The 24,464-nt window shown below is 36.0% G+C and overlaps 1 protein-coding gene and 1 long non-coding RNA gene across 4 annotated transcripts; both read right to left on the minus strand.

Annotated features, from left to right (window-relative positions):
• Positions 1 to 14,778: 14,778 nt before the first annotated feature.
• On the minus strand, positions 14,779 to 15,741 carry LOC121050052 (topless-related protein 2-like). Its single transcript, XM_040508608.1, has 4 exons — positions 15,656 to 15,741; positions 15,385 to 15,564; positions 15,187 to 15,300; positions 14,779 to 15,076 (listed from the first exon to the last, which is right to left on the minus strand). Exons 1-4 carry the CDS (start codon positions 15,739 to 15,741, stop codon positions 14,779 to 14,781), a joined length of 678 nt encoding a protein of 225 aa, XP_040364542.1.
• A 1,512-nt stretch (positions 15,742 to 17,253) lies between these two features.
• Positions 17,254 to 18,693, minus strand: LOC121049706. 3 transcript variants are annotated; one of them, XR_005801114.1, is made up of 3 exons: positions 18,468 to 18,693; positions 17,742 to 17,778; positions 17,254 to 17,417 (listed from the first exon to the last, which is right to left on the minus strand). It is a non-coding gene; the product is annotated as an uncharacterized LOC121049706 (long non-coding RNA). The 3 variants fall into 3 exon arrangements; XR_005801113.1 differs by having other exon boundaries at positions 17,254 to 17,499; XR_005801112.1 differs by having other exon boundaries at positions 17,755 to 17,778; positions 18,468 to 18,691.
• Positions 18,694 to 24,464: the final 5,771 nt, after the last annotated feature.

Raw genomic sequence — 24,464 nt, forward strand, 5'->3', positions numbered from 1 at the left:
TCGATCAATTCCATCACTATTATATCAATTTTCTCTATTAAGGTGCTGACGTGGCACCTTTTCACAGGGAAAATTCCCAAAATACCCCTACTCAGAGCTACAACCGACTCTTCTTGCAGAAGTATGCTTCCCTCTTTAAGTTCTACGAACACCTTCAACTTTAGGACTCAAATCCATGTCAATGAAACTAGCTAACTCTGTACTATATGCTGCCATCACATCTCTAAGAAAATTTTACATTGCAGACATTAAGTCCCTCTCTGTTATAATCTCACTAGGACCTTTCGGCCCTCACATCACATATTCCACTAGGGGATGATAAATTATAGAAACCAACAAACCTCACCACATCACCCAAATGGTATCTGTAAATTCCTCTAAAAGTAGTAGCGAGCACTTCGTACACCTTCCCCACTTTAACACCTGAAACATCAACTACTTCTCTACCAGTAGCCTCACCCCCATTCATATCAAATGGAAGAAACTCAAAATAGGCTGCAGTTGGCCATAGCTTGCTCACAATCCCACCCCAATTCCTTCCCTCACACACTGCTCGAACTCTCATTGCCAACTCTCAATGTACATAGAAATAATAAGGATTAAATAAGAGAACCCAGTCACTTCCTCATGTCTTTTGTTTTATGTACATTTCTATGTATATATCTAGCATACGATTTTTCCAAAAATCACAATCACACATAAGGAATGATAGAGATTCATAGTTGGACTTGTTTGGTGTATGTTCTAATAAATGTAATCACAAAACATATAGTATTCTAATTCGAAATGGATAATTGTTACCCTGGATCACAGATTGATCGAAATTAACACTCATAAAGCTTCTGAAAGAAAAATGAGATGGCAACACATGAAGAATTAAAGCAGACATATGATTTATTGAATTTAGTAAACTGAAAATTAAAACCAAAGCATACATATATGATTTATAGAATTGAAACTGGAAATTAATGCCACAAAGGCACAAACTAATAAGCAAACTAAAAACTAATTTATTTCCGCTAATCGATTGCCTGGGTTCTACTGGTACTGCTTCAAGCTTGAGGAGGTGTTGGTGGGGGATATTGAATCTTTCCGACGAGAAGAGGATTCACCTCCAAATTGGTTCTCACGAACCCCAGCCTCTCCATTCTCTCCTCTTCAGGAACTCCATAATACGCGAACGCTTCATGAGTCCTGCAAATCATTTGAAACCATATAAATATATAAACTTTAATGTCTATATATATATATATATATATATATATATATATATATATATATCACAGCGTTTAAAATCTATCGTTACACTTTCAATCCATACCGGAAATCATTCAAACTCGCTAACTCGCTTGCAGAAACAACCAGATTGGGGTGGTATCGCTCAAAGGGTCTGAGATCTTCGTCAATGATTATTTGCGCCTCAGTATGGTCGTTCCTGTAGTGCACCAATGTATACGCAGTAGTAATTAGTTAAATAAGGTAGAGCATGACGAGTTTGAAGGCTATAGATTATAGCTAATTATATGAGTGTTACTTACTCATCAAGCACCGCCAGAAACTTCTGCCTGTTTAACTCGAAGTAAACATTGACGGAGTAGACATTACCGTGGATACTTGGAAGAAAGCCAGCGAGGTAGTCCTCAGCCTCTTCGAAATATATATCCCCGCACAAAGCAGTGTTCAAAATAAGCCAGGTTGAAGAAATAGCCCGTTTCTTTTTCCAGCCTATATATGGTTAATTGTTGTAAATATTTGTGGATAATCATGTAAATAGATGATGAGTAATAGATGCCTATCCCTATAGATTGGTGATTGATAGGTTGTAATTGTAGGAGTGATTGGATTGTAATTAAGCATTACCCTTTTGTGTACACCATGTAGTCCTATATAAGGCTCCTCATGGTGAGATGAATGAGACACACATTCTATTCTCTGTGTCCAAACTCTCTCTCTCAAAATTTTTTCTGTTTTACAACACATTATCAGCACGAAGCTCTAACCCAAGCCCTAGCCAGAAGAAAAAAAACCCCCTGCTTCAGCCTGTTTGCACGCCCCGAAACTTCTTGATCAGGACTTCAGATCAAAATCTTTTCTTCATCAAAGTTGTTCGTCTCTGCCTCTTCTATCTGACCTCCAAATTTCAGCCCTATTGGAGTCGTTTTGAGACCTGTACACCATTCGAAGTAGGAGCTGTCCAGAAGAGGCGAATAGCTCTTGGATTGGCTGAGAAGACAACCTTCTCAGTTCTGCACACATAAGCTGAAGATTTATCCGTCCTTCATCAAGTAATGTTTTCCAAAACCTAATTTTATATTCATGTTTATTGAGCCTATTGATTGAACATGAAAAATCCTCCATGATGCATGAACCCTAAATTCTGATTGTTTTATTTAGAATATTTATACCTGTTCATGTTTTAGATTGTTTGATTGGAAAAGAAAAGAGAAAAATTTATGGACTGCAACTATATATCTGTAGTACTTGGTCCAGTAGTACCAAATCAATATCAGTAACATCAATTCAACAAGAAAGAAAGAAAAAACAGATTATGTAGTTGCTGGGATTCGAACCCAGCTAAAATAGGTACCAACTCAACACGTTGTCCGCTGTACCACTATGGCAAGTTAGTATGTGTTAACACTATTTAGTATTAATTCTGCCAGAAGCAGATTTGAGGCCAATTAATTGGTGATTGATCAACCCGTGATTTGATTTTGATTGATTTTGTCCAAAGCAATTACCATTGTAATTTATGCTCATTACCACAATCACTTCATTATCACATTGAGACAATTCTGAATTATTACGTGAATTATGATAGAAGAATTATGGGCTTAATTTTTGGTTACACTAATTTGAATTATGCCATTATAATTCCTTATGCTAGAAGCATTATTGGCTAAATTATTACGCGATTATTACCTGTACGTAATGCCAGAAGCATTTGCCAAATTTATTACCTGTACGTAATGCCAGAAGCATTAATGGGATTTGAACCCATTTCCTTAGGTATATAACCGCTGCATTAATTTATTTATGTTACGATTTAATAACATATATTGAATTTGGTTATGTTATAATTGTAAATATTAATAGAGGCTGAGTCAGAAGGTCAAATCAAGCCCAAAGTCATAGCAACAAATTCGAGCCAGAAGCTCAGGCCCAAGTTGCAAGGCCAGAATAGAAGCTCACTACATGTTACCATGACAAAAGTTATGAATCTTCTCAAACTAGGCTCATCCAGTTGGATGCGATGTCTAGGAAAGGTTCAGATGAGGCCGTGTACTTAAGCGAGCCTCGCTCCACCTAAACCTCATCTTTCCTTAACTGGTCGTATTCAATTGGAGTTACCGAAATGGTTGAGTAATAACTTTTCATTCCTTGGCAGACTAGCCTGAGCCCAGCAGGCCCACTCTTCCTCTGCAGGACCTAGCAGCCCAGCAGGCCTCACATACTCTTTGACTAGCGCATGAAAGCCTAGGTCACGAGCCCGCAGACTAAGCTCGATAGGTTTCACTATCAAGCTCACTCCTTCTTTGATCCAGCAGAATCAAAATAAAAGGAAAAATGATTTCATATTGTAAATAGATTCACCATATTTAATATGTGTAATTAATTGGCAGAAGCATTTATTCGCATAATTGTGTGATAATTAATCTGTTATATTACTAGCATGCAATTAATATCTCAATTGATTTGTGATTTCCATTTAGCCAATTTGTGAGATATTATTACAATTTGCTCTATTCGATCAATATCATTTTGTTACTTGCCAAATTTTCGCATTAGAATATATGTGTAGAAAATGCAGGTATCTGATGAACCAGTAGTTCATACATATATAAATCGAACTTGTAGTTTCGATAATGCCATTTAAGAAACTTGAAGTTTCCTTCATAAATTCACCACACATGATAAAACTAGTAGATTTTACATGTCTAATCCGATTTTTCATACCATGTTATAGAACCTGAAGTTCTCATTACTTGCTTATGGATGATATTACCCAAAGCACTAATATTATTTGTTCCTTTCCTGTAAGAAATGTCAAATCTCAACATGTTTGACTTTGTTGCTTTGGATCTCCAGAAGAAACTATCTAAAGTGAACTCAAGATGTGAAAATTCATCTGACTGCAAAGAAGATGAGATCAACAATGGATATTGACAATGTCGTCACTGAGGCTTTTGAGGCGAGTGCCATAATGTTCATAAAGAAACATATGGAGAGAGCACTCCAAGTTAAGTACCCGATTAAGAGGATACACAGACTCTTTAGGTTGCTCTGGAAGAGCACTTTCACCATCAGATGACCATTTTCTTGCTTGAAGCAAGACATGATTGGCAGAACAAAATAACCCATATGACCATCAGCCACGTGGCCAAGTCCCAAAAGGCCAAGGTGCATGTAATCCAGCTCCACGTGGCCAAGGCCCACGTTGTGGGAACCGTGATGCCCTAACTCAACAAGCCTGAGTTGAAAGGAACACTGGTCCGGCCCGTCGCCACCAGAATCAGCATGATCTTTGTTATCGATGTGGAGGAATTGACTGTTGGTCCTGCACCTGTTGTGCGATAGCCGAAGCAGTAGATGAGTATTACGCCGGTCGCGGAACTAGAAATACCAATTTTATTAAAGGGTCATTTTCTATTGATTCCACACTAGAGATCATGGATTTTCAGGCAGTTATTGAACATACCGAATACCGAGGATTAGAACTCAAAGACATGGGTATAATTGATCCCTTGTGTCATATCTATTTCATCTTAATGAATGAAACATCTTCAGATTTTGGTGATTTATGTTTTCAATTATTTTGGATTATAGAAATGTGGTTATGTTCGAATATATTTAATTCAATAAACTTATTCATACATGTGATCCATTGAATTAAATAAATGAATAGGCATATTCTGTGGGGAAGTTTGTTGTCTGGTTAAAAGTGCTATTATGCACACCATACTCCCAGATCGGAGATATTTTTCAAACTTATTGTCTATTCATACCTCTGTGACAACCGTATCAGGCCAATCCAACCTGATAGAGGGCTATGGCAAAACCCACTATATGTTGTCCAATGGTACTGAACCTACCATTAATGAGGCCTTATAATCTCCACATTCCAGAAGAACGTTATTGAGTATTAAGGATATTCGAACCAACAGTTACCACGTTGAAACCACTGAGAAAAATGCGTGGAATATCTTTGCATAACCTCCGAGTGTGCGGCCAGAAGCATACATTGGAGAAATTGAAATCTGTTAGCTAGAAGCTAACTAATTCAAGCAATTACTTGCTATGGCATGACCTTTTGGGACACCCAGGTCAAAGTATGATGCACCATATCCTCAATTCATCGCAGGTGCACCCCCTTCTGAATAAGGGTCTTGTATATGCCATACTAGACCATCATATGCAAAGACTAGTACATACACCACCATTTTTCTGCACAGAATGCAAGGGAAATTTGTGGACATATCCAACCACCATGTGGACCAGTTAAATATTAATGGTTTGGGTTGATGTATCGACAAAGTGATCACATGTTACACTACTGTCCACAAGAAAACGCTGCTTTTGCTAAACTCTCACCCAGATCATGAAATTGAGGGTTCACCACTCGGATTATCCCATAAAGTCTATAAGACTTGATAATACCGGAGAGTTTACATCGAAGTATTTCAATCATTATTGCATATCCCTTGGGATTGATGCTGAACATATAGTTCCCTATGTTCACACCCAAGATGGTCTCGCAAATAGAATCTTGGTAATGCCCACCAAGCTCCTAGTTTTTATGTGGGGCTATGCAATCTTGCATGCAGCTATGTTGGTCCCGTTGAGGCCCACTGCTACCCAACCTTACTCCGCGTTACAGTTGGTGACTGGGTACGAACCTGATGTTTCGCACTTACGCGCATTTGGGTATGCAGGCCTCGTGCCAATTGTGCCGTCACAACGTACAAAATTGGGTCCTCAACAAAGGATGGGCATACATGTCGATTATGAATCCCATCCATTATGTGCTCTTTCGAGCCCTTGATAGGCGATCTCTTTACCACTAGATTTGCGGATTGTCACTTTGATGAGACAGTCTTCCCGCCGTTAGGGGGAGATAAGAACATTACCGTTCCTGATGAACGACGTGAATTGACGTGGAATGTCCCTACTATGTCTCATCTTGATCCCCGAACCGCACAATGTGATAATGAAGTGCGGAGAATTATAGATCTACATAGTGTAGCCCAAAATATGCCAGACGCTTTCTCTGATCAAGCTAAAGTGACGAGATCATATATACCTGCTGCAAATGTGCCTGCAAGGATAGACGTCCCTGTAGGATGTGTCGTCCCAGATGGACGAGGTACGACCATGGCGGCTAACCAGTATGTCCCTGCCCTGAAGTGAGGTAGATCATTAGGTTCAAAGGATTCTCATCCCTAGAAGAGGGTAAACTTGGCACAAACGAATCCTCTTGACATCTCAATCTCAAACCGATTCATCTCACAAGATAAATCCGGATTATGGGTATGTCCTAGAAGAGACTATGTTGGGGGACGCTCCAACATTTGAACCCACTCCCGAGAATAGAGAAATCTTGGTAAATTTAGTGAGATTTGGAATTGGGTTGAGATTATCATCGATGATATATTAGTATTTGCGGTGGCCACCGAAACTATAATATGCGATGACCTCGAACCTTGCTTTGTTGATCAAATTCAACAAAGAGACGACTGGCCCAAAATGAAATAAGCAATCCAGGTCGAATTAGATTCCTTGATAAAGAGAAAGGTGTTTGGACATGTTGTTCCTACACCTCCCCATGTTAAACCCGTAGAATTTAAATGGGTATTTGTAAGGAAGCGTAATGAGAAAAACGAGATTGTGATACACAAGGCTCGTCTAGTGGCACAAGAATTTTCTCAACGCCCTGTGATTGATTACGAGGAGGCGTATTCTCCCGTAATGGACGTCATAATGTTCTGCTACCTTATCAGTTTGGTAGTTTCTGAAAAACTGAATATGAAGCTTATGAATGTGGTCACAGCTTATCTCTATGGGGATCACGATATAGAGATATACATAAAAGTTCCAGAAGGACTTAATATACCCGATGCAAATAGTTCTAGACCACGGAACACGCTCTTCATTAGTTTTGAGGCGTTCACTTTATGGATTGAAACAATCCAGACGGAGGTGGTATAACCGTCTAAGTGAATATTTAATCGGGATGGGATATGTGAATAATAAACTATGCCCATGCGTGTTTATTAAGGAAACAAGTTCCTAGTTTGGAATTGTGGCGGTCTATGTCAATGACATGAATTTGATCGATACTCCTGAAGAGATCAAGGAAACCGCAAAGCACCTGAAGTTGGAATTTGAGATGAAAGGCCTTGGGAGAACAAATTATTGTCTCGACCTGGAGCCCGAGCACAGTGCAGATGAAATTTTGGTCCATCAACCAAATTACATCCAGAAGATGTTAAGATGCTTTAATGAGGATAAAAGCAAGCACACCCATGGTCGTCTGAAGTCTAGAGAGAACCGTATCATCTTGCAGATGATAACGAAGAGATATTGGTGCCAGAAGTCCCATATCTAAGTGTAATAGGCGCATTATTATATTTGGCTCAATGCCCTACACAGGACATCTCATTCGATGTGAACTTGTTAGCTAGATATAGCTCTGCGCCAACACGCCGCCACCGGAATGGCATAAAAGACATTTTTCGCTACCTTAGAGGTAAGGCAGATATGGGCTTATTCTATCCCTACGCATCAAGGAATGGATCAAACCCTTGATCCTCAGAATGATGCTTGCCTTGTTGGATATGCTGATATATACTATCTATCAAACCCGCACAAGGCACGTTCCCAAATTGGTTATGTCTTTACCATTGGGAATACTGCAATTTCTTAGAGGTCTACAAAATAGACACTTGTTGCTACCTCTTCGAATCATGATGAGATACTAGCTCTTCACGAAGCAGTATGTGAATGTCATGGCTAAGAGCCGTTACAAACCATGTTCAAAGCACATGTGGACTGCATTCCACCACTGATGAACCAACCATTATCTACGAGGATAATGCTGCTTACATAGAGCAGATAAAGATGAGTTTCATCAAAGGAGATAACACCAAACATATTGTATCGAAGTTCTCCTTCAATTAGCAACAACAGGAGCATCAGAAGATTGAAGTTAAGCATATTTGATTTGAAGACAATCGTGCAGACCTCTTTACCAAGTCACTACCAAAGTCTACATTCCAGAAGCATGTTCAAGGTATTGGTCTACGTAAACTATCTGAATTACCTAACATATAATTTTCAGGGGGAGTCGAAATCAGGGGGAGTATCTTGAAGCATACCCACTTGACCATTGTGTACTCTTTTTGTCCTTTGTCCAGGGTTATTTTGTCCCACTGGGTTTTGTTACCTGGCAAGGTTTTAACGAGGCACATCTTTAGCATGGTCACCCCACTTATACTACATCTTGAAGATGCTTTGATTCGACATATACATGCATTTGCTCATCTTTTCCCTTCGACCACGGGTTTCTCTCACTGGGTTTACTGGGCAAGGTTTTGGTGTAGCAACTCTAATGCATCCCTCTCGTAGACATACTATCTACTTATGATGTTGATAAGAAGACTTCACCTATCTCTAAAGTTGTGATACTGCTACTCCACACTCAAGCGCATTGTGCTCTTTTTCTCCTTCGACCAAGATTGTTTTTTTTCCCACAGGGTTTTTATTACTTGGCAAGGTTTTTGACGAGGCAACTTAGAAGCGCTCAGCCTATGCAACACTATTGACATGGAATATCCAAGGGGGAGTGTTGTAAATATTTGTGGATAATCATGTAAATAGATGATGAGTAATAGATGCCTATCCCTATAGATTGGTGATTGATAGGTTGTAATTGTAGGAGTGATTGGATTGTAATTAAGCATTACCCTTTTGTGTACACCATGTAGTCCTATATAAGGCTCCTCATGGTGAGATGAATGAGACACACATTCTATTCTCTGTGTCCAAACTCTCTCTCTCTCTCTCTCAAAATTTTTTCTGTTTTACAACATTAATGCAATTAAGATTAGAATTTAGCAAGTAATATTAAGGTGACTATGAGTAAAAGATAAACCAGCCGATAGAGAGCAATTGCCAACTCGTGTGCTGAAGGTTGCTAGCCGTTAATTAATGTACATTTTTGAGACTTGTTATAAAGGCTCTCATATACCTATATATGGCTAACACTTGTTGCATATGCACCTAGTTGTTGGCAATCTAGTGAAGGATTAATGAAATCCTACGTACGTACGAGCAGTTTCATGACAATGAGTTGCGTCAAGAAATTCAATCACAGCAAAAACCTGACGTCTGTGAGCGTCGTCAGCCATTGCAGTATATTAGACCTGTATGAGTTCCAAACATGCATCAGCCAAAATGAGCGAAAAGAAATTAGTAAAAAAATCATATCAGAAAATATATAAACATATATGCAGATCGATCCTAGATAGAATTTTCTATAGAGGTTTAGACATAACAACAATCTTGTAGCTATAGAAATGAGCTAAACAAAGAGAACCAGAATTTGAGAAGTCCTTCGAAAACCCCAAAACCATTTGTTTCGTGGAGACAGTATGAAATCATAAACTCATTCTAATAGGGAAGAAAGAGAATGAACACGATTTGTTAATCAAAACGAAGGAAGAAGTACTATATTGAAAATGGTTCTCACTAAAGCTTTGTGTATTTTTTAGTTGGAAAATCCTATAGTACATACCAGTATCTCATACACATTTTTACAAATGTGACAACAAATTTGTTGTCAGAGTGGTAATGTTGAGTCATATTTTGTGTAATCTTAGTTTTAATAATGGTAATTACACCTCATACGACATTGTTACAAAGCTTTAGTGAGAACCATTTTCAAGAAGTATTATATTGAAAATGGTACAATATGAAAATTGTAAATTCATTCATGTATGAAGTATTGTGAGTCAACCAATAACTATTAACGTACTTATTAGCGTGATAATTTTCAGTGATTTTAACAATCAATCAATTCAAAATCTATGAGAGAGATCGAGTAATGAATTGCTTTCTAGATTATCAATACGTGGTTCATTTTATCGTTCTAAAGTTTTTCAATAAGCACTCAGTGACTATATTATAAATATGTACTTTCAAAGACATAAAGGGCAAGTCAATGTGAAATGCAAGACACTTAATAAAATTTCACTGCCCTAACATTAATAAAAGTCCAAACCTAAAACTAGGGTCGAGATATTCTGGAAATAGGTACCTTGAGCGATTCTTAGCTCAACTTGGGCATAGGTATTGAACCATGCTAGACTTCTTTGTGCTAGCTCTTTTGGAAACCTAAATTTTATCAGTGTCAGAGAGTACGTCGTCTTCAGTGGCGGAACCAGAAATTAGGGTTACTGGGGTACAACAATAAAATAAAGATTAAATTCAGTTTACCCACCTGAGATTTGGGGGTAATTTCATGTTAGTCTCTGTCCTCTCAATTTAATCAGTTTAAGTTTTCAATTTTCCTCAACCGTGTCCATTCCGTCCAATTTGGACGTTAAGTTTGACAAAAACAGCCCACTTTAAGGGCTAAAATTGTCATTTCAAGGAAAAAAAACACCATGACAAAAAAAAAACCATGATAAAAAAAAATTATTCTTCTTTTTTTTGGTCATGGTTTTTTTTTTTTTTTCTCAATTCTCTCTCATTGAAGAAGAAGAATTTTTTTTAGATTGTCATTTCAAGGAAAAAAAATTGTCATGGTTTTTTTAAATTTTTTTATTTCTCTCTCATTGAAGAAGAATTTTTTTTTGGTCATGGTTTTTTTTTTTAATTCTCTTCTTCTTCTTCAATGAGAGAGAATTAAAAATAAAATAAAAAGAATTTTTTTTGTCATGGTTTTTTTTTCCTTTTAATGACAATTTTAGCCCTTAAAATGGCTTTTTTTTAAGACTTAACGTCCAAATTGGACGGAATGGACACGGTTGAGGAGAATTGAAAAGCTCGAGGGGTAAAATTATTAAATTGAGAGACAGGGACTAACATGAAATTACCCCCAAACCTCAGGGGGTAAACTGAATTTAATCCATAAAATAATAATATCATAACATAAAAAATCTTAGAAAATAACAAGAAATTTGTGATTGAGTTGAGAGTTGATACATGTTGCAACTATGATTTTCTATTTTAAAGAGTTTTTCAAATCACCAAAAAGTAACAATGAGTGACGGAGCTAGAACTTCATTTTAGGTGAGGATCTTTAGAAATTGAAAAGAAAAAATTTACAACTCAAATTATATATCAAAATTTTAATGAAATTTGATAAAAAAAATAAATATTATAATCTAGAAATAAGATTAATTTAAGTTAAGAATATTGTTAAAATTTGGTCAAGTTTATAATAGCAAGCAACATGAAAAAATAGTAATACTAATAATAATTAGTTTTGCACGCTAGAGTTAAACCTTGAAATCTTTTTTTTTTTTTAAATAATGAAATTAGCAAGAATCGAACCCTAGACCTGAAAGGTAGGAAAAAAGTGCCTGACCACTACACTATGATAGCCAATTGCCCAATTGTAATACTTGATAACTCTAATCAATTATATGGTGAAAAGTTCACTGGGTCACGGGATCCAGTGTGCCTCTATGTGGCTTCGTCACTGGTCATCTTATTATATGGTCTCTAGAGGAGGATAAATTTTGTGTTTCACATAAAATGTTGTTAAAGTCTGAAGTTTGGAGGCGATTCAGCATGCTTGGGCATGCTTGGGTGGATCTAGGATACTACTAAAACCCTAAACCTTAAGCAAGCCGCCATAAATTTGTGCATATATATTAAGGAGTGAAATCCACACTCTCCATTTTACAATCCGGCCACACTCTATGTTTACTTTTTTAGTATATTAACATCACATGTTTATAATCCACACTACAAAATAATAAACCTTAAGATACTAAAAAAGAAAACATGGAATGTGGATTGTAAAATGGTAAGTTCATAGTAAAAACTGCTTACCGGTTTGCTTATAGCAGTTCTCCTTCTAGTGTTCCAATTACAAGCACTTTGGGACCGGTGTTCTAGAAAAAGCTTTGGAAGGCTTTGATTCCAAGTTCTGCTAAGTTACATATTTGGAAGATCTGTCATAATATAGTACCATCTTTGGAACGTTTGACCTCCAAGAGAGTGGAACTGGACTCTTTGATGTGTGTTCTTTGTGCTGAAGAATTGGAGACTACTGTGCACCTATGTTGGGATTGCTCTTTTACTCGACAAGTATTGCGGCCTAATGCAACGTTCAATCACGTATGCTATTCACAAGCTGCTCTTTCACTTGATATTGTCAGTTGGTTGAGGTTCTGCATGGAAAATTTAGTCACTTCAAGGTTGAAAGAATTGATTTACTTGCTTTGGGGTGTGTGGAAGGAAAGAAACAATCGAATTTGGGAGAGCAAGAGAAGTCAGGCAGGAGATGTGATAATCAATTCTATGTCTAAACTGTCTGAATATCGGTTTCACAATGCTAAGGCTGGTAATAGTCATAGTGCTAGGGCTCATAAATGGGAGTGTCCTCCTATTGGTTAAAATCAATTTTGATGGCTCTTTTAATCTAAGCTCTAGGAAGGGTGGAATTAGATTTGTTGTTCGTGATTCTAAAGGGAGGATGTTAGCAGGAGGTGGACGTCCGGTTGCCAGTCTGATTTCTCCAGAACATGCTGAAGTCCTAGCATGTAAGTTGTCTCTTAACTACATCGAGGAAAATTCTTGTTTTCCTACCATTGTTGAAACTGATGCACTGATGGTTCAACGTCAACTTACTGCTGCTGTAGAACCAAATTTCTCTGCTCTAGGTAGATTGTATGACGATCTGGTTGAAGTTATTGAAGGTCGGGCTCTGAAGTTTGTCCATGTCAAGAGATGTGCTAACAATGTTGCGCATTTGATAGCAAATCATGCTGCAAATTCTAGTCAGGATTTTTTGTTTTTTTCTGCTCCTCCTTTTTTATCTGCTGCTGTTGCAGCTGAATTGAGTATTGTGTAATTTCTCCTATTATAATAAAGTTTCTGACCTCCTTATTATAAAAAATAATAATAATAAAAAAATTATAAAAAAAACTCCCTTATATGATACTCATTTGATGGAAATACTTAGAAACAGACACAAAGCAAAAGAATGAATGTTGCTTAATTCTACTAATTAATTTATCGTAGTCTTAACTTCAGAGCCTTTGGTACTTAACATGACCCTGAGTTTAAGCGCGTGGGAGCCCTGGCGTTGGTAATTAAGATACCCATATTCACCGTTGGATGGATTACCATAAAACCCTTTTACCAAATATGTGCTGTGGCATTGTAATTAGACATTCCATTTATAAAATAATAACTATTACCGGGATGTTCGGGCCTAACAAAAGAGGAAATAACTATGTCATAATTGGCGTCTAATTATGTCAAAATATGTATGGAAAAAAAATTAAAGAAAGGGAAATAATATTCCTTGGCTACTTTACTAAATTAAAAGAAGGATAAGCATGAAATTTTCCTTTCTCGTCGTTTTGAATTTGTGTGTGTTTTTTTTGGTGTCACGTAATCCATTTTGGGTTATGAAGTAAATACATACGACCCAATATATACTATTGAACAACTTACCATAAAACCAATTACTCTATTTAAAAATTATACCGCTGGCAATCATTTTGAATGCAACATTGCTAGTATTATATCGACTCATTTATCTACTATCTTCTGGTGAGAAAGGATGAAAAAATTGTTGTATATATGCACTTGTAATAATGTACGTATACAATGAAAAGAGAAGTTGTGCAATCCACATTCATGAAAATTGAAGGGTAAATTGTATACTGCATGTGATGGTAGTTATAGTTAAAAGTACATTTATTTACTATTGTTGTGGTCTAACACTCAAATTCCAAAGTGCTTGCAACAAGCTAGTTCTAATTTGATGAAAAGAAAAAACTTGATATATCGATGGATAGCACAATCTAAAATAAATTTTAGGGTAAAAGTTATAAATAGTCCTTATAATTTGAAGTGATGCTCAAAATTAATCTTGTGATTTAAAAATATTTAATTTTACCCTTGTGGTACGTTTCAATTTATTTATTTATTTTTCAAAATCCTCATGCTGGTATGTAAATGTACTATACCTACATACATATTACACACCACAATACATTAATTAATATCTAATTACTTCGAACAAGGTGACACATTTTCTTATGTTGCATTTAAAGGGAGGAAAATTTTCAGACCAAAAAGTAAGTGTGCGTGGATTCTCTTTGAAAGTTATCTCAAGGAAATCAAATTGGCTAACTGGAAATGGGGGTCCGTAAATTAGTTTGTCAGCTCTTAGATTAGTTTTTGGTTTTGAAAAATGCAAGGCAATAGAGCAAAAGTTATCTCATGAAACTACACGTCAATCTTCACCTATTTTACAGATTGAGATAAAAATTAAGCATGCAGAAAGAGATTTATTAAGATACCAGCCAATACATAGAAAAAGTAAATAACAAATTCATCATATCACAAACAGCTGCAGGAGAGTAAAACAAAGACTACATTGACAAGGAAATTGAAACTCAAACGACAATATTTTGACGTTTGATGGACTCATAATCTGTTTTAAAACAAACAGATCGAAAACATAACTAACAACTGAGACTCATCCTCGATCTGTATTTGAAACAAACGAAACCAACAAGTTAAGGCCAACATTTAGGTCCTCCGAGTTCTAGGAAACCAGCTCGGAGTAACACTAAAATTCCTCGGTCCCGGTAACGCTAATGGCCGGGGAGCTGCTCGAGGTGCTGGAATTGGAATTAGTGAAGCGGCAGGAACTGCTAGAGCTGTTGGAACTTGAGGTGGTACGATGACTGCATTATTCACGTTGGGAATGGGATACCGAATTTTCCCAAAAAATATAGGATTGGACTCCAAGTTCACCCTAATGAACTCCACCCTCTCCCTCCTGTGGTACTCTGGATCCCCGTAGTAAAAAAAAGCTTCATGCATCCTACAAATATTTGAATCGAAAAAATCAAAATTAATTAGTACCTGAAGTTATGCAGTGTATTATCTCACTCAAATTCAACTTTCGAAATCGATCTCATTTTAATCCTATACCTGAAGTTATGCATATTCACTAGATAAGTAGCGAAGCCAACCAACTCTTGGTTGTAGATCCCCAATGGTTGAAGTTTTTCGCGGATGATGACTCGCGCCTCCTCACGATGATTTCTATGCACCAAAATATAAAGAATAATCGGTTAACTAAGGTATAGTTTGAGTTCGAAGCCTATAAGGTGTTAACTACTGATTTACTCGCTTAGGGTGGCCAGGAACTTGTGCCACCGGAGCTCAAAAACCACATTTATTGTAAATATGTTGTCATGGACTCCGGTGAAGCCCATCATGTAGTCCTCAGCGGCTTCAAAGGCTCCACGAACAAAACAGTCTTCAAAATAAGCCAGATTGAAGAATAAACCAGATTCACGCTCCAGCCTAATATAAAATAATGCGAGTAGTATTAGAGAATTATATCTAAGGTGGCCAGTGAACGAAATTGGAGAGTACTTAAGGAAACCCCGCGTACATTCTTGCGGATTGCCTCAGGTTGATTCTATCGAGATATTGAACAATAGAGTCAATCGCATCTCTCAGTGTGTTGGAAACAGCCATTTTCTTCTCAATAGATCTGCACCATTTCCACAAACATCAACCAAAACGAGCCAAAATCAGAAAATAAATTTCACTTTCATATAAGAAATTACAGAAATAGCAGATCTTAGATAGAGTAGGAATTATATTTATGTAAGATATATGATTTCAGAAGATCTCATGAAAATCCCAAAACACATTAATTTGTTTGGAGAAGAGTAGTCTAGAGTACATGAACTCATAAACTCGTATAATAGGAAAGATAGATCGAGCTTATACTAACTGAAAGAGCAGACGATTTCTGAATCAAAAGGAAAAACTAGAGGAATTGCTTCGACTTAAGCTTAGTGAGGATTTGTGTCTCGCTTTAGCCTGAATTCTGTCTGCTGTGAATGTGATGGCTTTGGGGGAATATGAATTTATATAGAAGCGGCGAGGGGTATCATGGCCAACATAGGTTTTGGTTGGGGCTGAGATAAGGTTTTCCACCTGCATCAGATTCAACAGAGGCGTTTGCAAACACGCGCGCTGTTCAAAAAGGGGCAACAGTATGGTGCAATCATTCACATGGTTTTTCCATGCACTCTTCCTTGATAAACCAAGAGGTTAATTAGATATCAAATTATTCAAATCTGTATCATTGTGTAGAATTATTTGCCTAACATTTTAGTTGATAAACTAGATATAGGTCAATATTTTAGCATGCCACTGATTATAAAGTACCGAGCTTGGAAGTTAAGCCTATTTGGATGAAAGATAGATAAATTTTCAATATTTTGTTATATATATTTAGGGTTTTGATTAGGTCTCAAGTGAAACTTAAGAAGCGAGTGAAGTTCGCGATTAGAAAGCGCGTGAAGATACCAAGTTCCGTACATTTAATTAACATAAAAAATATACAGTAAGTCGATTAGTTCTTGATAGTTTATGTACATTTAATTAACATAAAAAATATACAGTAAGTATATTAGTTCTTGATAGTTCATTAAATGATTATTAATTTCAACGATTTAAATTCCGTAAAAGTAAATAACTAATCGCATTTAAGATGACTAATAGTTTGTAGTTATTTTGAAGTTATAAAACATTTAAGAAACAATCGTATCAAAAAAACATTTAAGAAATAGCAAATTACCACTACCTACACTTTTAGTCCATAAATTACCATTAGCAGGCCTGTTTTTTTAAATTCTCATGCGGTACTGTTTATGGCCCATGCGATCAGACTTCTTCACTTTTTGAATTATTTATATTGGTAAGTAATTTACGAATCTGCCCTTGTGAGTTTGATAATGTGAATTAACACTGCTGAATGTCAGTAGCATTATAAAGAAATAATATTTCTATATTCCATATTTGTTTTTCCTAAAAACAACTCATTTATTTAATAATTCCAAAAACTATTTATAAATATTACAATATGAAACTTGAACAATATATCATTTATTTCTAGCTTTGCTGCTTGCACATACAAGTTGCATTGAATTTCACCTCTTCTTGGTGAAGAAGTTTCTCCAGCAGGATTTCCTAGAGTACTGACCCTCAGTAGTATATTGAGCCCCAGTAGTATACTAGCCCCAGTAGTATACTGACCCTCAGTAGTGTACTGATCCCTAGTAGTATACTGACCCCCAGTAGTATACTAGCCTGGCCTTCTTGCGTTTGCTCACATCAGCATTGCTTTCATTAGCTCCATCCTGCAAGTCAACCGGCAACACAGAGCAGGGATGACAAAGTGTGCCCAAAAATGCTTTGGCGATTACAACTCTAATCCTTTCACTTCAAAAATCACAGCATTGAAACACATAAAAATTGTCACTAAACTTAGAGACTAATCTCTATAGTTTCTTCTACTTCTTTCCAAGATAGAAATTGGAAAAGAAAAAAACGAAAGGAAGTAGAAGATACAAGCAGCAAAATTTGCAACTAATCCATGAACTTGCAAGAACAAAGAACCATAAGAAACTAACATAAACACAAACTAAAGCTACTGACCCTCAATACAAAACTAATAATCATACCATAGCTACTGACCTACAAACAAAATGTTGCTGAGCCCTGCAGAAATAACAAACAAATTAGGATCAGTACAGCTCCACCAACTTGCAAAACAAATAAACAACACAAGGTCATTATAGCTTACCCATGCCAAAACCTGTGACAACATGAGGCTAAAGGTACTGACCCTCAGAATTTCTCAACCAAAATTTCTTAGCTAAAGCTACTAAGCATGATCAAATTTCGACAGTATTGAATGCATAATTAGCTATTGACCTTCAAGTGATAAATAGCAAAAATGAAACCAAATTTCAAAAGCACTTTCGAAATTCCTTTTATTCTTTCACCAGTACAATTATCCGAAAACCAATCCATTTTTCAAGATTTTGTGCAAAAAAGATAAGACAATCTCCACGGAAACAAAGTTTCAAATCTGATTAAACCCCCCGAAGTTGAAACAAAAAATACATATTAATTTTCAAGCAAACAAAGCTAGATACGGTAACATAAAAATTTAATTCCCAACTTCATCAAAACAAGTCCAATTTTCCACAGAAAATCCAAACAAAATCAAGCTAAAAAAAACAAGAGCAGCACAGAAACCAAATCCGCAGCCATAAAACCAATCAAATTCAATAGATCTCATCAAATTCAACGCCAAAAATCACAAAACCACGCACAAAATCCAAAACGAAGATAAACCGAAATCAATCCCAAAGCCAAGTGAAAGATCCGAAGCAGAGCAATACCTTTTTGCACCAAATCGAAGGGATCCATGAGCTAGTATAAGCCAAGCTTAGAAATATAGTGAAAAGAAAGCGAAAGAGAATCAGAGATTTGATGCTCCCTTCGCAGCCTCCCTTCACTGGCTTTGCAGCCTCGTCTCGCCGGCTTCGCAGCCTCCCTTCGCCGCCTCGATCCACCAGTTGCTTCGTCCCCTACTTTCGTCGGAGCCCTAGATCGATTTAGGGAGGATTTGGATTTTGGGATGGTTTTGATTTTGGAATCGTTCTGATTTTGGGAGAAATGGGTTATGTGAGTCTCAGTGGCATGTTTCGTAATTTTCTTAATATTTGAGTGTTTTTTCTATAAAATGGGCTGACAACCTGTTTTAATTATTGGCCGCATGAGCTATTGGTTTTGGAGTCTGCTATTGGTAAATAGTAGTGTCATTTTGTAGTTATTGGTAAAAAGCTCTGTAAGAAACAATCACCTGGATAGGTCGGCCTCGCCGACAAAGATAAAGAAGAAGTGCTAGCTTATTCAATGGAAAAAATGACAAAATGCTCATGATTGAAAACAAATACACATATAATAAGAAATTCATCACTTCACTTAAATTAACGTTTAAATTCTAAACCTAAAACGAATGTCCATTTGTCAAGAAAATTCAAGATAAATATTTCGGGAACATTAAAGTTGAACTCTAAATAAGGAGGTCTAGATAATACAATTTCATAGTTAACCATTAGTAATTCGGATATACTAGGACCCAAATTATCAATTTTGTTATCGAATTTTAGTAGGTGCAACCCTCCAAACCATAATGAGTAATTTTATTTTTATTTTTACTAAGAGAAGTGATAAAATAAAATATTAGGAATGAAAATTATTCTATGCACCGATTAGGAAAAGAGAAGTTTACATGTTAGTGTATGTGAGTTTAACCGCACTAGAACATTAACTCTCATATTTTTCCCTGTATTTAATTATGGTAACATCATCCTCAAAAGGAAACAAAGTAAAACGTAAAACGTAATTAAACCGCCTATTCTGTGTTGTCAATGTGTGTGCTCTCATTAATTTTCATTTGACTGGGTTCGTGAACTCAAAGCAACCCCATCCAAGTGCGTTTTATATATGAAAGCCGCTCTGGCACAGGTAACTGAAATTATTTGAATTTGGCACCTCCAAAATATTAGTCATTCAAAATAATCAACATTTAGTTGTTAATATTATATAATGATGAATTATGAACTTCTTTATATGACACAAACAAAAGAACTTTACATGCGAAGTTATCCATGTCTTAAGTTTTGGCCAAGTGGTAGAAAATTAACTCGGGAAGAAAGAGTTCATTACCCTCTACTACTCATGCATGGCCATGTGTGTGACAACAAATCCTGTTGAATTTGATGTCATCTGTGGATAAACAGAAAGAGAATGGAATACCTTCCTTTCGTGGCTTTTATAAATGAAATTAAAAAAAATAGTACAAGGGGCGGATGTAGCCAAGTGGATCAATTCCCGTCGTTCAATGGGTGATTTTTGTTTTTCTTAGGAGGTTGTGAAATTCTGGTTTTTATTTATTTTTAATTTCATTTCTTATAAAATTTTTAATTTATTTTGTTTTCGTTTTATTTTTTTATTGGGATGACAAATTTATCCTTACACATGACTTGCACATGACAAAGTTTTTGTCAAAATTAGCTTTTGGACCAACTTTGATCGATTTCGCAAATCACAAAGGTAAAATTAAACAGTTTGAAACCAGAAGGTTAATATTGAGTATCACTCCAAATCACATGAACCATTTCTAACTTTTACCCATTTAACTAAAAAGTGGAAACAAATTTCCTTTTTTAAGTTTTGAATCCATTTTGGGCATGAGCTTAATTAGTGAATCCAGGTACATTGTAGGAAAATCTAACTAAAAAAGTGGAAACAAATTTCCTTTTTAAAGTTTTGAATCCATTTTGGGTATGAGCTTAATTAGCGTATCCAATAATCCAAGGTACATTGTAAGAAAATCTGAGGGTTATTCAACTTACTCTGACCAGCATCTCCATATAGTAACAAATCCTTTTTCTCTTGTCTGAAATCTGAACCATTTCTTTCTTAGATTTTTTTTTTATTTTTTTTATGGGTCATGAATAAATTCATTAATTGAAAAATGATCATATGATCATACGAGGTTAAACTAGAGTACAATGATGGTTAGAAAGAAGTTCATTATAGTGTCGAAGCCACACTCGGCCAGACTAGAAGGCTTTCTAGCATGTAGTATACTAAATACGAACAATTAAGCACACTTTATTCGGTGACTACAAATGAAAAACCAAAATGCTAGAAGTTAAACCGAAGCCATCAATGAGGGGTCTGGGTAGCAGATGGAGCAGTACGAGAATCCATTTTGGGGTTGTTCTGCTTAGGAGCCTCAAGCCCCTCAGCGTTCGCCTCAAGCCCAGGATGCAAATTGACAGGAACGAGGTCCAAACAGTGTCGAGAGCGCTTTCTACGCTCCTCCTCCTCCTTCTCACGTTCACGTCTCATTCCTGATAGCTGCAGCGACGCCGCTGGCGGAGTGGGGCGAGGCTGAATAGTGACAGGTAACTGCAAGTTCGAAAATAGACAAGAGGATAATGTGGTGGAGTGTTTGCCCTAAAAACAAGAGGTGGCGCTGTCAAGTTTAGCACAGAGACAAGTTTAATATAAGACACCATGAAAAAAGAAGAAGAAGAACCGAAGTAAATTAATATCAATTATTCCTCCTATGACGAACTAAATAAACATTAGTCCCCGAAAGCACGGACAAAAATCCAGCAATTCATTGGTCCATGAAGTGCAACATGAGGAAGTACCGGTGCTGGAGTCTGATTAGCTTCACTTGGACCTGCTGTCAGAGTTGACGGAATTAATGCCAGACCCGGGAATGGTGTAGCTGGATGCACATGATCCGAAACCCCGAAATTCCCCGCAGGAGGGTACACAATCTTGTTTTTCAACAATGGATTGGCCTCCAGGTTGTTCCTAACTTCCTCCATTGCATTCAACCTTGCAACTCCAAGGTCCTCGTATTCTTCACCTAGCCCATCTCTACATGTAATGTTAAACCCGAAAATTAATTAAGACGTCACACTGATCGAACACAAATTTTGAAATAATTATTATATTGTTGTTATTATTATAATTTTCTCAAACCTGAAATTATCCAAGCGTAAGAGCTCGGACATATTAGCTTTGAGACGACAGTCGAAGCGCTGAAATGTTTGGAGTTCTTCTCTGAGTATTCTTCTCGCTCTCTGACGTTGCTTTCTGGACATTACACTGTAATTTAGATTGACGATGGTAAATAAATAGGTATATAGTAAATTCAAGTTTGAGGATTAATTACAAATCCAGTGCTAGTATGAACTTGTGCCATCTAATCTCAAAAAAGAGAAGAGTCGAGAAAGAATTGTCATTGACGGAGGTGAAACCGCTGAGGTAATCATCAGCTTCGTCAAGTTTTCCACCAATGAAGCAATCCTCGAAATACTTCAAGTTGAAGAATAAGGCAGAGTGGCGCTCCAAGCTACACATATTACCAATATTTTGCGATTAATTAATAAATGTCAAAATTATTAATATATAATTGAGACAAAAAAAGAGAGAGACTAAATTAAAGATAAATACTGATCATTATTGCATTAGACAAGAAAGCACATGTTCATTGGCAATTGTCCGTCACTGATATATGTGAGAGACCCACATATGCAGATATGCTAACACTAACAACTATCTTGCACTCGTGATGACTGTTGTTGTCTAGCTATGTAATTCATTAAGCCTAACATTCAGTTTGAATGGAGTGATCCAAATCTAAAAATTTTGTTAAAATTGTGCTTAGTTGCTTTTGTAGACGATTGCAATCTACGCTTATCAAAATTTGAGTTGGAAGAAGCAAGGATAACAAAACATAAGAATTTCAAAAGACCATAGTTATTTGAAATCCACTTCAAAATATATTTCATCTAGTGATATTCTAAATGTATTATATATATATATATATATATATATATATTCTTTTGTACTTTTTTTAATTAAAAATTTGTTTTCTTTTTCATACCAAATATGTAGATTTGATATTATTCCATTCAAACTAGTCTCAAGAGAATTATATAAATTAGATATACATTAGAAGCGACAGACCTTCGCGCAACTACTGCAAGATTGGTACAGTCAAGATATTGGATCATTGAGTTGACGAAGTTTTTGTGACGATTATCTATCATCAATAACGAGCCACAATAAAAAGAAAATATTAGATAATATATTAAGTGGGATCTAATATTATATCTAGTCTACAACTAAACCAACATAAACAAATAGGATTTGAGAATTCATAAATGGAAATTCAAAAACCAGCTGAATATATGATTTCACCTGCAGCCATTTTTGATAGAGAACTGTAATAATGAACAAAGCAAAAGGAAATGTTTTTGGAGGAGTCTCTCACTCTGTCACTCACTGATATAGTGACATGAAAGATTGAAATGACTGGGTGTGAAATGGTTTAGGGAGGGCATGAATTTATAGAACCGGCCGCTAAGAGTTTCTCATGGTGAAGATAAATTTTTCTTGGTCATATTTTTGTGGGCCCCATGTGAAAGAAAAAAATATCTATCCCACTACCCATAGAATCATCAGGGGCGCGTAGGAACACGCTCTCCAGAATAGGAAATGGTGCAGGACTATAGTGCATGCATTCTCATTCTCTTCTCATACACCGTCACTTGATGACCAGTTGATTAAACATCAAATATATACACATTTGTAATATTACGCATTATAGTACAAAGAGTTCATTTTTTTTTTCCAGTATCATTAAATAGTAAGTGGGCCTTGCCCTAACCATTCAAGTGCAGATTTCAGTTTGTTTGCAAAATTCGTTAGTGACTTGTAACTTAATCTCATTCAACTCATGCAATAATTTTAAAAATTGCTGTTAAATTTGTATGCCGAGGATTTATGAGAAACATTTAAGTATATGTACTTAGTTATTGAGTTTGTTTATTATTGTTGCCAAGCATGCATCACGTGACGTTCACTGTTAGGAGGCGCGTGAAAATATTAAAATCATGACAATATATAACAAGATCATCATCTAATGGTACTTGTTCAATAAATTTAAAGATACTTATAAAGATTCATAATCGTTACAGGTAATTAACTATATATGAACTAAAAATTTATTTGAGTTTAGTGAAGTCACTAGAAACTTTAATTGAAGTAAACGCGTGGCAAGTTAGTTGACGAAGGAAAGTACATTTTTAGAGAAACAACCAGGCAAGTTGGTCGGTTAAGAAAGCTAGGCCTTCAGTAGTTATGGGCGACAAATTATGGACTAGGGTATGGATAAAGGGCTTAGAATATATGTTTATGTTTTTTAATTTTCTCATATGGGTTGATTAGAGCCTAAATGAATCACCGCCTAGGTTGTCTCTATTCGTCGAGAATAACACAATTAGTAACACTAAAATTAAACTTAAATCTATATTGTAATGTATGCGAAAAATACATTAGTTTTTTCTTTCGTTTTGAACTTAATTTTGATATTATGAAGAGAAACAAAATATCAATAAGTGAACATCTAATCGATCAAATGCATCATATATTACAAGCTATGAATTCATCAACTCAACTCCAATATATTTTTTAATCAAATTATGTAATATAATAATAATAATAATAATAATAATAATAATAATAATAATAATAATAATAATATTAATATTATGTAAAACAGCTAATTTATTACATTTTTCACTAATTATGTAAAGATGATAAATTAGAAAGAAAAAGAAATGGACATACTAGAGTCCATGGTAATTTGTGTGAGTTCGGCCCTAGTGTAACATTGCCTCTTGTGGCGAGTAGAGAACTAGAGAATGTGATTATTGGGAGTTGGTGTGGGAAGAGGTTTATTTTGTTCAAAATCGTATTCAGGAGACTTAATTACAGCATCCAAATACATGGTAAGAAAT

The sequence above is a fragment of the Rosa chinensis genome, chromosome 6 (genome assembly GCF_002994745.2).
Source record: "Rosa chinensis cultivar Old Blush chromosome 6, RchiOBHm-V2, whole genome shotgun sequence".
Taxonomy (NCBI): domain Eukaryota; kingdom Viridiplantae; phylum Streptophyta; class Magnoliopsida; order Rosales; family Rosaceae; genus Rosa; species Rosa chinensis.